At 29.0% G+C, this 17,088-nt stretch overlaps 1 protein-coding gene and 1 long non-coding RNA gene across 2 annotated transcripts; both read left to right on the forward strand.

The window, feature by feature from the left end:
* Positions 1-4,605: 4,605 nt before the first annotated feature.
* On the forward strand, positions 4,606-9,124 carry LOC112736601 (protein SOSEKI 5). Its single transcript, XM_025786121.3, has 4 exons — positions 4,606-5,353; positions 5,438-5,507; positions 5,599-6,480; positions 8,437-9,124. Exons 1-4 carry the CDS (start codon positions 5,104-5,106, stop codon positions 8,582-8,584), a joined length of 1,350 nt encoding a protein of 449 aa, XP_025641906.1. The 5' UTR covers positions 4,606-5,103; the 3' UTR covers positions 8,585-9,124.
* Positions 9,125-11,245: 2,121 nt separating this feature from the next.
* On the forward strand, positions 11,246-11,857 carry LOC140177820 (uncharacterized). The gene is made up of 2 exons (XR_011869304.1): positions 11,246-11,301; positions 11,450-11,857. It is a non-coding gene; the product is annotated as an uncharacterized lncRNA (long non-coding RNA).
* Positions 11,858-17,088: the final 5,231 nt, after the last annotated feature.

Below are 17,088 nucleotides of genomic sequence, written 5' to 3' on the forward strand. Positions count from 1 at the left end.
AGTATTTAGTATATTTAGAGTGAGTTTTACACATAACAAAAATTATAAGCATGTGTTTAGTAATTATTTAGTGTGATTATATGTCGAGATAGAATATATTATTAATTATTTATTATTGATGTGCCTAATGCAAAATAATATTCACTATGCTCTTGATAATATTTACAAATAAAGATTTAATACATAAGTTATATGTTAAAATTACATCGAATCAACACGTGTCTAACACATAATTTACGTGTTAAATGAGAACTTATCATGTGTCTAACACGTATTTTATGTACTAGCTCAACACACTATTTTCGTATTATACTTTCTCTCCCTGTAGCATTATATTCACCACCTACCTACACCAGCAAAACCATGCCCAATATTTTCATATCTAAAAAAAAAAAAAAAACCCTAAATTACCATCTTAATTTTCATTAGTAATAGATCGATATTTTATATATACATTAATATATATTCTGTATAAATAATTAGCTTTTTTAACTCGTAAGGTAACATAGTTGATTCAATCAAGTGTAAAAATGATGAATCGATCAAGTCGTACTATAATGCTTCAAACTAATTAACTGTTTTTATATAATAATATTAATATTAATTACAAATGTACATATCCATGACCTAATTACCAAACCAAAAATAATATATATAAATAAAAAATTAATTATTTAATTAATTATCATATATTTATATATAAATATATATTTTTAATATATATTGTATACGAATGATAAATTCGACAGTTAATTTTATTTATACATATTGCATATTTGGTACCAAATGGAAGTAATATGATGGAGATTTGAGGGGCCTGTACCTGGTGAGGGGGCATGGTGGACGTTAGCAAATGCATGTGGGCTTGCATGGAGCACTTGGACTGTTGCGCCGATAACTGAGACTAACCCACCATTTCCGATTTGTTCACACCTTACTAGCATCCAAAATATTATTTTGATCCATGCATAATAATATTGTACATGTGGAGCTTCGAGAAAACGACGATGCTGCAATCACCCATATATCCGCTGTGCAAATTAGAAGGGACATTGTTACACCCCTCCTCCTCCCCACTGTCACCATTAGTCAAAAAACGACTCTAACCTTGCCATTCACGTTCTTATATCAATAACAAAATAAAGGCTAAATATATAAATAATTAAATAGAAAAAATCTAGGTATCAGTAATTTTTGTATTTTGTAAACAGCACTTAACCATTAAAAATACTATTAATGACCAATTGATAGTTAAAAAACACAAAAATTACTGCCCTAACATTCCTCAATTAAATATAGTTTTCCATTAGACTTAGTATGGTAACTAGTATTACAAATAAAGAACTTTACTATGAGTTATCATATTTCATATATACATATATATATCATATCAAGTTATCAACCATGTATATTAATTATATACTAATAAAATTAATTAGTTGTGTCAAGATATACATTAAAATATAAAATATATATTAAAAATAAATACTATTATACATATATTTATACATAAATTTATGATAACTGATTTAGTATTTTTATATATCCAATTATCCATAACATTTTGAATTTTATATATGACATTTATTTGACACTTATTTGTTTTTGTCTATATCTTATTTCAGTAAAACATAAAAAAATATTTTTTTAAATATATATAAACTATTAAAAAATTACAATTTCTTAATCTATTTTGTAAGCAATAATATAATTAATTATTATCAATTATTTCATATTATATAACTCATATACGAGTGATCTTATTTATTGTTATAAATATTAAATAGAATAAGTGGATATTACTTTTGATTTAAATTTAAATGAAAATAAAATTAAATATTATTCTATTTTATTTGAGCTTTATAAATTAATAAGAATTGCTTCCAAATATGAATAGTAATTTAAGGATTTCAATTTCTAATATATTAAAGTTGTCTTTTTAATTTTTTTTTATGTTGTTATTCAACTCTATTAGAAATACAAAAATTTTGGTCGAAAAAAGATCGAAGATTTACTATCAATCAAAATTCAATTATCATAAGTTAATAACAGACAATTCTTTAATTACTTTCATAGATCTAAATATGTTTTTGCATATGATATATTTTAAAATTATTTAAGATGAATAATTAGATTATAAAATTAATTTATTCTAACATAAACACACTTAAATATAATTTCATATTGGTGTGACTAACTTTAATTTTAGCATTTTTTAAAAAAGTAAATAGAGGAATAATAAGTATAAGGGCAATTTACATAAATAAATTATTATATCTTTAAAATTATGTAAATGTATTGTTTTTAAAATAAATACGCAAATATATTGTTTCATGTATCTATAAAAACTGCTATTGGCAATAGCGGTTTACACAAACACAAAAATAATGTGTTTTAATAAACAGTTACTGACAGTAATAATTTCTATAGATGTATGAAATAATGTATTTACGTTTTTATATTTAAAACAATACAATTACGTAAATTTAAAGAACAAACAATTTATTTATGTAAATTGTCCTAAGTATAATTTATCTAAAAATGTTATTATTTTTAAATGTCGTATTGGATGTAATCTGGTATTCTGTGCCCATAGTAGATTTAGTAAGTTTGAACTTTGTAGCACATGGCATAGGCGCATAGGTGGATGGATTCACAATTTCACACGTTAGAGATTTGGGGACAGAATGGTCAACGAGTAAAATCCCACATCTACGTATATTATGTTGGACCCCCACTGCGACTACTTCTGATTTCTGACTTTGATCACGATGCCACGAAATTGAATATACCTCAATCGCCAACCTCATTAACCCACCGGTCTTCTCTATCTTCAAAGCTTCAAACATACCTACTCTCTCCAACTGTCATAACATTAACTCATTACACGTTCAATTCAATGCCCTATAGTCAAAAGTTAGGTGCACACAGTACCCGCTTTACATACTAGTCTTCTCTCGGTCAACCCACATCAAATCAATTTGAATTTTTTAAGCGTTCTCATATGATTGAATGTGCATATAAATCAAATCTCACAAATTAAGTTTTAAGTAATTTTTAAAGGATTATATATTTTTTAAATTAAATTTATTTTTTAAAAATTTTAAGTTAGTTATGTTAGTATTTTTATTATTTCTGTTAATAACATCATAAAATTTGCTGATATAACATGCTTCACAACACATATTTAGTAGTTTTAATTGATAATTAATATGATAAATTTATAAAATTAATTTAAATTAACTTTAAATTGAGAAATTCCAATACTTTAAGATCTTCTCTCAATTAAATTTTGATTTGAATTAATTTTATAAATTTATTATATAAATAGTCAATTAAAATTTTTAGGTGTATATTGCAGACTTGTAGCATCACTTAACGTGTTATATTAGCAAATTTTGTGGTTATAACAAAAAAAGTAGTAAAAAGACCAATGTAATCAACTTAAAATTTTTAAAAACGAAATTAACAAAAAAAAAATCAAAGACTAATTTAAAAAATGAGTAATTTTTTAAAGACAAATTTAATTATTTACAACTTTTTAGTGATGTTAAAGAATATGTAATAGTTTATTTTTCATAACCTCTAAAATATCCAAAAACACCTATGTGTCATAGGAAAAAACGCATGCTATTTTTCACAATTTACAAAGAGTTTAAAAAGACAATAAGTATAACATGTTATTTTTTGTAACTTACACAGTGTCTCTCATGTCATTTTTTAATTTGAATATAGGAGCAAAAGTGGTGTTGGATTCGGATATGGAAAATACAGGTGTTTCACAACTATGTGGTGTCAGTATAACAGAACTCAGAGGTCTGTTTTCTAGCTTCCAAAATTCATATTTGTCCAACCGCAAGTCGGACCATGCGATTTCTTAAGCAAAATTTTAAAATCAAACAACCCGCATGGTCCGATCTGTGTACTCCCACAATTTAAAAAAAAACACTAAAAATTACCATGTTAAAGTATATCACTCATTTTGTTTTCATATCAAAATTTTTTAGCCCATGTCATATCAGTCACGTACGTTTGATTTATATTTTTATTTCTTGTTTTTATTTTCAATATTTTTTGTTATTTGAATTTTGTGAATAAAAAATAAATTATTTTTACTTCCTAATTTTTTTACAAAATTAAAAAAAAAACAAAAAACACTAAAAAAAATAAAAAAACAAAAACCCAAACTAAATACATCCTTATTGCGAATTTGCAATCTGCAGAAAAGGGGTAAATTATATCCGAATAATACCTTGCATGGTCATTTTGGCAGAATTGACTAATTTTAAATTCATATTCAAATTTTTGAGCCACCAAATCTGCCAGGTGCAGTTAACTCTACACAAGGTGCCATAGTTCATTGATCAAGTCCCGGTTTCAATCTTCTGAAAAATATGGAACAAGTGTCTGTATATGTTGTACCATCATTTGGATTTGGATTCTATTTTACTGCCAAATACTACTAGACTATATAGATGCAATCCGTAAAATTTATTGGGTTAGGCTTTTGGTAACACGACAAGTAGCACGACACAGGAGACTAGTAGTACCATTTGTAATAATTTGAACCTTCATATACATACTAGCAGTGTACTAGTAACTAGCAGAGATCAGAGAGGGAAAATGAAATCAAATATAAATCATGAATCAGAATTACCATTTGGAGTTTTATAAAACATGACAAAGAACAAAACAAAGCCGTTACGACGACGTTCTGCTTTTTCCCTGTCTTGTAGTTAATGTCAAATTTTTTTAAAAAAATTCTACTATCACACTCACATTCACAGGACTGCTTCTATCTGAAACCCAAACAGTCATTCCTTGTTTGGTAGCTGTTTGTCCTCAGCATCAAAACAATTTTATTTTATTTTTTTTTACCTTTCTTTCTTCTCTCATTTCACACTCACCCACCCTACCGCGCTTCTTAAATTAATGAATTAATTAATCCCATTTTTCAAATTCCAAACGATACCTTAAAAGAAAGAACCCTTTTTCTCTGTTTTCCCGCTAGCTAGCATCGCTTTCTTTCTATTTACTTCAACTCTGATTCAACTCTTCAACGCTTTATTGCTCAGTCTTGTTCAGCTAAGAAAGTACGGAGAAATGTCGTCGCCCTCGGTGACTTCGAGTTCCGCTTCCAAGGGAAGGAAAACGACGACGGAGCTTCATCATGTTCCGAAGAAATGGACGGAGAGAGAAACGAGTCCAGAGAGGACCAAGGTTTGGACTGAACCCAAGCCCAAAACGGCAAGAAAAGTATCCGTCGTTTACTACCTCTCCCGAAGCGGCCACCTCGAGCACCCTCACTTCATGGAGGTTCCTCTCTCCTCACCACAAGGACTCTACCTCAAAGGTAAATGCATTATGCATCTTCCTTCTTAATATATTATCTACTAACACAACAAATCAAGAAGCTCAAAACGTCGTCGTTTTTCAGATGTAATCAATCGCTTGAACCTGCTTCGAGGAAAAGGCATGGCTGCAATGTATTCCTGGTCCGCCAAACGGTACTGTTTCCTTTCGCTCTACATAATGCTTTAATTTTCATGCTTTTTTTTTTTCATTATGATTGTTTTGATTTTTTTTATTCGATTTCAGGAGCTACAAAAATGGCTTCGTGTGGCACGATTTATCGGAGAACGATTTCATTTACCCGACGCAGGGGCAAGACTACATTCTCAAAGGATCTGAGATTGTTGATCATGATGCGAGAGCTTCCGAGATGCAGAAACCGGAGGAGGAAGAGGCTAATTTCCCGGCGGTCGCAGTGACGCGACGGCGCAACCAGTCGTGGAGCTCCATTGACATGAACGAGTACCTTGTTTACAAGTCGGACTCGTTCGGAGACTCCGCCGGAAAAATCGCCGCTGACGCGTCGACTCAAACGACGGACGATAGGCGGCGGCGGAGGAGGGCGGCTAGGGAAGAGGAGAAGAGTCAGAATAATAAAGGAGTCGAAGACAAAGGAGAAGAAATCACGGAATCGGAGCGGGTCCCGCATGCCACGTGTCATAATCAGAGCATTGAGCTAAGCAGGGACGAGATCTCGCCTCCGCCGTCGGATTCGAGTCCGGAGACGCTTGAAACGCTGATGAAGGCGGATGGACGGCTGGGATTGTGTTCTGCGAAGATTAACAATAATAATGTGACGGCTGAGAATGGTCATAGCGGAAGGATGAGGGCTTCGTCGGTTCTCTTGCAGTTACTATCGTGCGGTGCGGTGTCGTTTAAGGAGTGTGGGGCCGAGTCTGATAAGGATCAAGGGTTCTCATTGGTTGGGCACTACAAAGCTCGGTTACCCCGCGGAGCAGGGAATAATAATTCTAATCAAGTGGGAAAAGAGGTAGGGACATCGATGGAAATTCCAGATTTGAACAGGGTAACATTGGAAGATAAGGAGTATTTTAGTGGGAGCTTGATTGAGACCAAGAAAGTTGAATTCCCTGCGTTGAAGAGGTCCTCTTCTTACAATGCAGATAGGTACGTTAATTGTTATGCCTTCAAATCTTTTGCCTAAACAAGTTTATCATTAGATTAACACTCTTTAGTTTGCTATTTGGTATAAGTTTCTCTTTTCTTCCTCTGTTACTTGTAAAAGAATTTTTAATTTGGTTCGCTGATTAAGGTTTTTGTGAAATTGAGATCCGTGCTTACGTGTGCATTGGTTTTGGCAATGTTGGAGACTGTAGCCATTGACGTTCATACAGTTTTCAGCTACATAGGTTCTAGTATCGAAATGAAAATGAGGTTGAAGTTGAGGTTAAGCTTCTTGCACATAGGAAGAGGCATCTTGAGATTGAAGACAGTAGAAAATGTTAGTTGAGTAAAACAAATTAAACAATAATATTACTAGTATAAGTATCCTTGTCATTGACAAAAGTTGCATATATTTCTTTATTTAATTTCCCAAGTCAGACTATGGAGCGGTAATATCAATAAAGGTCAATAGGTCATAGAGTAAAAATAATGCAATAGTATTCATTTTAAAATGTATATATTGTCAAGTTTTATTGTTTTATTTTGTCAAACAAGTATTATACTGACGGATTTGTATCCTCTAAAGTTTGAATTTCACTTTAGAGAGTAAAGTGTGATCTTCTACCCTTGAATAGTTTCTCTTTCATATTTATTATTGGTCCCACCTATAAAATCAATGGTGAAAGATCACACTTTTCTCTCTAAAGTGAAATTCAAACTTTAGAGGATCCAAATCTTGTTTCATATACCTTATCATTAAGCATAGAAAAATACATTTTTAACACCTAACTTCTTGTACAAATACTATTTTACCATCACTTTAACTCTGCCTTTTTTTTTTTCCCCATTCTTAAGAGTAAATAAATTAAACGTCTACCTTTGGATAGACCAAGAGGGGGATAAAGGTGACCACAGTTGGTAGTACTTTAGATGTCATTTTGAACATAATTCTTACAACTAAACACCACATGTAACTTTGGAGTTCAAATTTATCAATCACTGTCAAAACAAGGTAGGATTCCCACTTCCTTTGTCTCCGGAAATGTTGTCCATTCTCCATGTTCATCATGTAGCCTTGCCTCTTCCCGTCCTAATTATCTTTTTGGCTGAAAGCGAAAGTGAATTCAATCCTAAATTCTCAATGTCCTCTAAATAGTAAAGACAAAATAACTCATTTTGGAATGGTGTTGCCTCTTGGAAAGTAACACAGCACATGCAAACGACTATGATTGATGAAATATGCACTGATTGGTAATGTATATTTTGTGTTTTTATTTTAGAATAATTTTAAGTCGTTTGATTAACTGTTATTTTGATGATCTTCTTAATTAGTCTGTCATTCTTTCTTTTTTATCTGTTATTATAAAACTTTTGGTACATTCTTATAGCTGGGAAACGTTTGTAAATTCATATACATGGTGAAATCTGTTGAAATTTACACAAAGGGAAAACTAGCACGCAGCTAGCTATCATTGGCATGTAGATTGATAGTTGACAGTTGCCTGCATACCTCTGCCTGTCCTGTTTCATCTTGTATGTAGGGTGAATAAATGAGATATGCTTGTAAATTCTAGTTAATTTAATGCAATTATTGATATATATCTGTCTTCCTTGTTTTGGCCCCATTTAATATTGTCAGCTGCAGCATGTGGGGTCAAATTTAAAGCATCCAAAGAGTTATTGGTAACTTTTCAATAAATAAACTTTCCAGTTTGCCACCTATAATTATACAAGTTGTACGAATACACCGGGGAAAAAGAATGAAATTGTGATTGGGAAAATGAATACGCCAAAGATCACATTCAAATATTCAGTAGTTTTGTGTATTTACTGTCATTTTAGCAATAATGACTTTTGTTGTTTAAATTGATTATGTTAGTGAGTGTGAGTTAAATTGCATTATCAATATTGTGGTTCTTCTTATTCATATGTTTGTATGATTTGCTGTCCCTTCTGCAGTGGTTCCCGGTTGCAAATCATGGAGCAAGAGGGAGACATGGTGCGAGCAAAGTGCATACCAAGGAAGTCCAAGACACTATCAACAAAGAAAGAAGATGGTTCTTCTCAACATGGTAGCAAAAGATTTGAGGTACAAGCCACAAGTTGAAAGGAATGAATGAATGTACACGAAATGAAATGGAACAAAAAAGAAAAAAACATGTGAATGGAAGTTAGTAGTGACATCTGAGAGGAGAAGATAGCTTATTATGAAAGAAGTGAAAAGTTTGAAAGATTAAATTACTGAAGACTGTAAAAAGTGGACAAAGGTTAGGATAAGGACTAATCAAGTTGTAGGTGGTAGTTTAATGGCATAGAGCATTGCATTGCAATTCGCAAGTCAAAGCAGGGAGGGCACATACATTGAGGGAGAGTTAGATAAGTGATGAAAATGCCGATTTAATTTTGGAATTTGGAATTTGGAGGTTTTTGGTGGGGGGAAAAAGTCAGCATTTGTAAAGCTGTAACGCTGGTCTCTGTTTCCTTTTCCTGGCGTTATGTGGTTTTTGTGCTTTTAAATTTGTGATGGTAGTAAATTTTAATGTTAAAGAAGTACTTGTAGGCTTGTAGCATTGTTCCTTGTTATTTGGTTGACTTTGAAATGACAAACGAATGGAATGGACTCTTTCCTCAGAGGAGATTTACAGCATCTTAGTCTTAGGTTACTATGATAGATCCACTTCAGCTTCACTTATTTTCAGGTACACGTGATGTGAGGGATCGGGAGCATAGGTTTAAATAAAGGGGGGAAACAGAGTTTATAAATACAAGAGGCTCCTCCTTTCTAGATGAATGTGTTGAACAAATAAAAATCAAACTTAATGTTATTGTAAAGTATGCTTTGAAATGAGGTATTTGTATCTACTTACTTAAGAATCGCTACAAACATCTGCTATGGATATTTCTCATCATGTTGAACTTTACATATATTGAAATCGAAAGTACCGACAACATTGCAAGAGGAAGGCTCTACTTAAGAGTGATAAATGGTTGAACACGACCTAAAAATCTTAGAAAGAAATGGTTCCCCATAATGCAATGCAAACTACTTTAAGGCTATTTTGTTGAAGCTGAAATTGGGGTGTACTAGAAATGACAACCCATACTTGGAGCGGTCGATGATTGAATATCTTTGCATATAAACTGAAAATAATGTGAATGACCCTTAGCGATGCACATGTAAAATAGGGAAAAGGACCCAACAACCCTTTTAGTGATTGAATATTTTTGGTCAAAATGTATTAGTTTTTATTGGTAAATAAAAGGGCTAAAGGCCCAAAAGAATAAGCAAATCACAAACTGGAGGCCTAAAAAGGCCTCTACAGTGAACCCAAGTCAAGAGCAGCTTTTCAGGGCCTCATATTATTCCCCTCATCCAGTCAAAAATCATTATATTGGCTACTGTCCAAAAAAAAAAAAAAAAATCATTATATTGGCTGAGTATTGTGGAAACAAACATTAAATTAAATAATTTATCCACAGCCAGCTTTACGCACAAACCCCAAAGAAAGACAAATTATAAATTTATTAATTCCTTTTTCTTTTGTTGGCAGGGTATATTTATCAACTGATGATGCATTGAAATAAAAATTAAAATAACTAAATAAACCGGAGTAAATGAATTGATATAATTCAACCATATAACAATTCTAAAATTCAGAAATCCATGGTCGAAATTGACTACGAACATTTTTTGAAATATTATAAGAGAAACACCTTTCATTAATCTTATAGATTCATTGTGCGCCCACACAGTGACACAGGTATAGATTGAAAAAATGTTGAGGAAAGTATCGTTTTTGTTTTTAACGTTTGGATAAATTTTAAAGTTGTTTTTAATATTTTAATCGTCATATTTAAGTCCTTAACGTTTCAAAATTAATTCAATGTTATCCTGTCGTTAATGATCTATTAACAGAATTGATGACAGGACAAAATTGAGAAGATTTTGAAACGTTAGCGACTTAAATAGGACGAAAACGTTGGAGATAAAAATGATACATAGAAATAAATTTTAGTTTTATCCTTTAATAATATCAATTTTTTACTGTACATAATATTCAATTATTTTTTAATCACATTTAAATAAACTACACATAATCACATTATTTTCATTCTAAATAAATTTATTTTTTATAATTTTACACTTTTTTTTTACCAAAGATAGGAGACTCGAACCCGAATATAAAAATATAAAAAAATTATTTAGAATGAGAGTAGTGTGATTAAGAGTAATTTACTTAGATGTGATTAAAAAATAATTGAATATTATATACAGTAAAAAATTGATATTATTGAAGGATAAAATTAAAATTTATTTATAAGTATCGATTTTGTCCCCACGTTTTCATTCTATTTAAGTCTCTAACGTTTCAAAATCGTCTCAATTTTATTCCGCCGTCAATTCTGTTAACGAATCCCTAACGGCAAGATAACATTGAGCCAATTTTAAAACGATGGGGACTTAAATAGGACGATTGAAACGTTAGGAACAACTTTAGGACTTATCCCAAACATCAGGAACAAAAACGATACTTTACTCAAAAAATTAAAAAAATTAACTAGATATCTGACTTATTTTTAAAGTAGTTATTTATGTAAAAGAGGTTTTCAAATATAATAATTAAATAGTAACATACATTATATTAAGTAGTTTAATTAAATATATTAAATTATCTAATAATTTAACTATTATTTTTAAATAAAAATATCTTCGTAAAAAAAATTACTTCATCAATTTCACTTAAATCCCATTTAATATTTGACACTGCCCGAAACTTGTCATTCCTATTCCCACCACCATCTCACAGCTCTTCACTCTCTAAGGTTTGTATTTTCTTACTCTAATTATATTATATATATTTATTTATCTATTCTGTCACCATAATAATGATATAATATATGTATGTATGTATCTATATATATATATATATTATTCTTTTGGTTTGATTTGTTATTTTACCGTGAATTACAGTAGATTTTTCCCTCACTCCAAATTCGTGGTGTGGATTCGAATTTGTTTGTTGTGGCTGATGATGGGTCCTATGAGAGGTTACAAGAAGAGAAAAAAGCAAGACAAGAAGCATGATGAGAATGGTTCTTCTGCTTCTGGGTCCTCTCAAAACAAAGAGGGTCCTCTAGATTGGTGGCATGACTTCTCAAAGAGGATTAATAGTTTGGTTCTCTTTCTTCACTTTCACTGTTTCTTAATTCGTGTCATGTTTTTTTTTTTTTTTTGTGTTTTCATGTTTGTGTTTATTTTCATATGTTTGATGTTATGGCTTTTTGGTTTGTTGATGAATCTTGCTGTCATGGGGTGTCTTGTGTTGGTATCTTAACATCTCTAATTTTTATATGATTTCAGTTTTTGCTTGTTTTCTCATTGAAATTCTACTTGTATTGAATCATGCCAATGCATTTTGAGTTTTGATGCATGAGCTATGGATCCCTAATTTGACTCTCGAGTTGACTGTTATTCCGATTCATTTGGCTTACCAATTAAGAAATGTTTAGAGACATTGTATGATAACTATGTAATGAAGCCTACACTTGTTATTGTATCATATAGATATAGTACATTATGCGTCAAGTAACGAAAATCCAAATAGAGAATGACTTTCTCCTTCTTTAAGTAGTGTCGAGGTTTCTAACCTTGCCATAGGCATAGTGCAACTCTGTAACCTATATCCCTTAAAGTTGCCCTACAATATGTGAAGGGATTTGTTACTGCGTCTGGTGGCTGATATCTTGGGAACCCCAAAAGAAAAAAGTAATCCAAAGAATTATACTTTCTTGTTCTTGGTCCTTGGAGAAGATAACTGTTTAATGTGAAATGTGATATCAAGCTTCGTGTTTTTGGAATCGTCTAAATGCTTATGCTGATGAACAAGTATATGGAAATTTAAAACTTTACTGCCATTACTATATTGTTGTGACTTGTGATTGGTTCTTGTAACTCAAAGTTTCGGTTTTTTAGAGGAAAATTACCATTTAAGAAAAATACTAATCAACTATAATATGATTTGCTTATGTGTTTCTCGCTGTGTAACACTTCTCTAGTGTTATGCTCATTATTCAATAGACTGTGTCTGCAAATTCTTGTTGCTAAATAAATGGTTCATGTTATTGAGTTCAAGAAGAAAGAGTAGCAATTAACTAGTAAAAAGGCATAACTAACCTTGGTAGAGGGTCTATTCATAGTGGCAAAGCAAATTTTAGTTTTATAGCCATAGCGTCAACAATTTGTAAATACTTATTTTTATTTATAATCATAGCAAGTTCTAATTAGGTTTGAATTTCCACTTTGCATAACAAAAAAAAAAACAAGAAGAATAAACATTTGATCAACGTGTAGATTATTATGTAGCTAATAGTAGTTTATGTTCTCTATTTTAAATTTAAAGATATCAAACATTGATTTACGTGCTAAAATTTTAAATTTAGTAAATAAGAATTTTTCACCTACTTAATTCTATTTGAATAATATTACACAACTAAATTTTTTTGTTAATTAAATTTAATCAAATTAGTTTAACATAATAAAAATCAGTTATAATTAATATTATTTTAAGTCCTATTGTTTAATTTGATTGGAGTTGATTCATAAAAAGATTTAGATATATAACATTGCTCAATATATTTATCATTGCGTTTGGTAGTTCATGAAATTTTACCATCTACATAAACTTCTAATGTCCAAAAGCATTCAATTTCTCTGTCTCTTTGTTAATGTGAATAATGTGAATGACCCTTAGCGATGCACATGTAAAACAGGAAAATGTATTGGTTGTTATTGGTAAATAAAAGGGCTAAAGGCCCAAAATAATATGCAAATTACAAACTGGAAACTAGCCTAAAAAGGCCTCTACAGTGAACCCAAGTCAAGAGCAGCTTTTTTGGGCCTCATTATTTCCCTCATCCAGTCAAAAACTATTATCTTGGCTTAAATATAGTTTCGTCTCTATAAAATGTTTTTTTTTTTTTTTTATCTTTAATTTTTGTTAGGACAAGTGTTGACGTAATAAGTTAAATGATGATGTGACAATTAAATATTCAGAAATTAACTTATTACGTTAGCAGATAATGGAAACAACTATTATTAGCAACTAAAATTAAAATTTTTTAAAATTTTATTGGACTAAAATCAAAAGAAAATTTTTATAAAAATCAAAATAAAAAATATTTTGCTATAACTAAAAACTTATTTAATCCATGTATTATTATGCCCTCTATGGAATTTAAGTTGAAACCACTATGTCTTTTCTTTTTTTTTTTTTGGATATGATTGGATTTTTTTATTTTTTATTTTAATTAACACTGCAAAATACAAAATTTTCACTATAAACTTTTTAAATAAAACAAGAAAACATGTGGAAATATTTTATATAATAAAATTTACATTTAACAGCATCACTTAGAAAAGGGGGGAAGTTTATTTCTTTATCAATCAACTATTATTATTGGCTGAGTATTGTGGAAACAAACATTAAATTAAATAATTTATCCACAACCAGCTTTACGCACAAACCCCAAAGAAAGACAAATTATAAATTTATTAATTCCTTTTTCTCTTGTTGGTAATGGCAGGATATATTTATCAACTGATGATGCATTGAAATAAAAATTAAAATAACTAAATAAACCGGAGTAAATGAATTGATATAGCCAATGAGTTATGGTTCAAATGATATAATTTTTTCATACACAATTAAGAGGTTGCGAGTTCGAGTTTTCTATCTTTAGTAAAAAAAAATGAATTGATATAATTCAACCATATAACAATTCAATTCAAAAATCCATGGTCGAAATTGATATCATAAGAGAAACACCTTTCATTAATCTTATATATATATTCGGTGTGCCCCCACACAATGACACGGGTATAGACTGAAAAAATGTTTTCATCTATTATCGCGTTTTTCTTAAAATTAAAAAAAATTAACTAAATATCTGACTTATTTTTAAAGTAGTTATTTATGTAAAAAAGATTTTCTGTAAATATAATAATTAAACAGTAACATATATTATATTAAGTAGTATAATTAAATATATTAAATTATCTAATAATTTTAACTATTATTTTTAAATAAAAAAATCTTCGTATAAAAAATTACTTTATCAATTTCACTTAAATTTAGAACTAAAAATTTTAAGAATTCTTTTAAAAACTCTTTTGAAAGGTGAAAAATAGCATTTCGGCAATTACCGTTTTTGCTTCTTTAATTTAAAAAGCAGGAGCAATTAGCATTCTGGTCAAATCTATGAAAACAATATGTAATGTTTAACTGTTTGATATAATTGTGGATAACAAAAATTTTACTTTTTTCTTTAAAGATGGTTATGTAGCATATTTATCCAACTATAACGAATCACATGTCTATAGGATCACAACCTAAAGTAAATATCTATTAGAAAAGACTTTAGGTTTTTTTTTTCCCTACCAATAATAAACTTATAATATAGTGTTTTCTAAATATTTATATGCATTTTACATGATACTTTTGTCAAAAATTGTCTTAAAAAATTAAAAAAGCTACCTAATTGACCGATCATGAATTCATGATCAAGGGAAGTATCCCAAAGTGCCCAATAGTTAGATATTTTATTCTACCTATGTAAGATTCTCCTCCTTACAATGATAGGAAATGTCATTATTTCTCGTTGGTAGAACTTCAATAATGAGGCTTTTCTGTCTGCTGTTTCTGTTTGCATAAATAATAGCGGTAAAGAAGTAAGGTTGAATTAGAAGACAAAAATATTAATGAAAATATTTAGTAACAAAAAGAATTATTAATAAAAAAGTTGTCAAAATTTATTATTTTTAGTTTTATTTAATATATTTTATAATAAATAAATATTAAATAAGATAAATTTAGACTATTTTAATATATTATTTTTTATCTATCTAATATTATCGGGATATTAAAATATAATGATGGAGGCAAATCACAATTTGCAATTGTAGATGTAGATTAACAAAGTTAGAACTAAATTAATTACAATTCTCTATCAAACAAAGTTATATCCACGGACGGACTTACGGGGAGTGAGGCCTCGGCTCCAAACTTTTTAAAAAAAAGATTAATAGTAATAAGTTATTAAGTACGATTTAATTTTTTTAAAAAATTTATTTAGTATTTAGTCTAATATAAATAAAAATCTAGTCTAATCTAAATATTAATGATTTCTAATATCTAAAAAATAAGTAATAATATTAAAAAAATATGAAAAGATATTATTACTAATATTTTTTAATTAAATAAAATTTTTCAATTTCCATAAAGTAGATTTTTTTCTTCTTGTGAGCGTTCTTCTTGATTCATTTGGTATTAATTTTCTCTGTTTCAACTACTACAACTGAGAGTTCTTTTTCAGCTATGAATATTGTGAAGAATAATTCAGAAACAAAATGAAAGATAAATTTCTTACTAATTGTCTTTTAATTATATTGAAAAGAAAATTGCAGAAAAATTTGACACAAATTCTATTATGGATGAATTTTATGAAATGAGGAATCGACCACTTCGTTAATAAAAAGTACATATATATTTTTTGTACTTTAAAATATATTCTCTATCAGTATATTTTTGTAATGTATTTTACATTATATAATTTTTTGCATAATTTTTTAATATTATATATATTATTGAATATGCGTCCCTGGTTATATCTATTATAAAAAATTTGTAGAGAACATATTTTTATAGTAAACGGTTAAATTTTTTTAAGAAATTTTTTATATCCAAAAATTTATTTTTAAACATGTTTTTATTATTTTAAAAATCTTAAAAAATTACTTCAGTTAAATAAATTAGCCTTTCCTTAACTCCTTAGATGTAAATAATTTGAAGACAACTTACTTTTTTAGTACAGTTAAATTGTTTTTCAAGATTTTATATTCGATATTTGATTCTTCATGTATTTTTGTTATTCTAAAAGTATTTCAAGTCTTAAAAGCATTTCAAAAGTTAAACATATTGAAAAAATATCCAATAATCCTCTTTAAAGGAAAAACAACAACGTTTGTGAAATTTTTATTAGTGCACAAAAAGTTCAAATACCTTAAAGTAAATTTATTGCACAACTCTATCACAATTTTTGAATCTTAATACATGCAAATTTGGGTTGTTAATTGTTATTCTAAGATATGAGAAATGATATTTATACTAATTCTTGTGTGTATTTTTTAAATAATTTTTATTTATAATAGATTTTTATTTTTATTAATCATTTTTAATGTTAAAAGTAGAAAGCATATAACAAAAATGTATATATAAATAGTAATAATATTCTTTGACATCTCTTCTTTTTATTCACAGAGTCGGTTTGTTATATGTTGCTCAAATTCATTTCATGTGCAGACACACAACACATTATCTTAAACACTTAATAAAAAGAACAAAAGCCAACCCATATGTTTTGGTGCTACTTGGAGTTACTACTGCTACCTTTTATATAATAAAAAATTAACTATAAAACATAGTAAACATATTAAGTGATTCGATGTTAGTTGTTTTAATTATTTTAATAATTGATTTTAATTATGTATATATTTTTTCAAATAAAATTAATGATTAAAATTATTAAAATACTTAAAATATTAAATAAAAATAA

The sequence above is a fragment of the Arachis hypogaea genome, chromosome 13, assembly GCF_003086295.3.
Source record: "Arachis hypogaea cultivar Tifrunner chromosome 13, arahy.Tifrunner.gnm2.J5K5, whole genome shotgun sequence".
Classification (NCBI taxonomy): domain Eukaryota; kingdom Viridiplantae; phylum Streptophyta; class Magnoliopsida; order Fabales; family Fabaceae; genus Arachis; species Arachis hypogaea.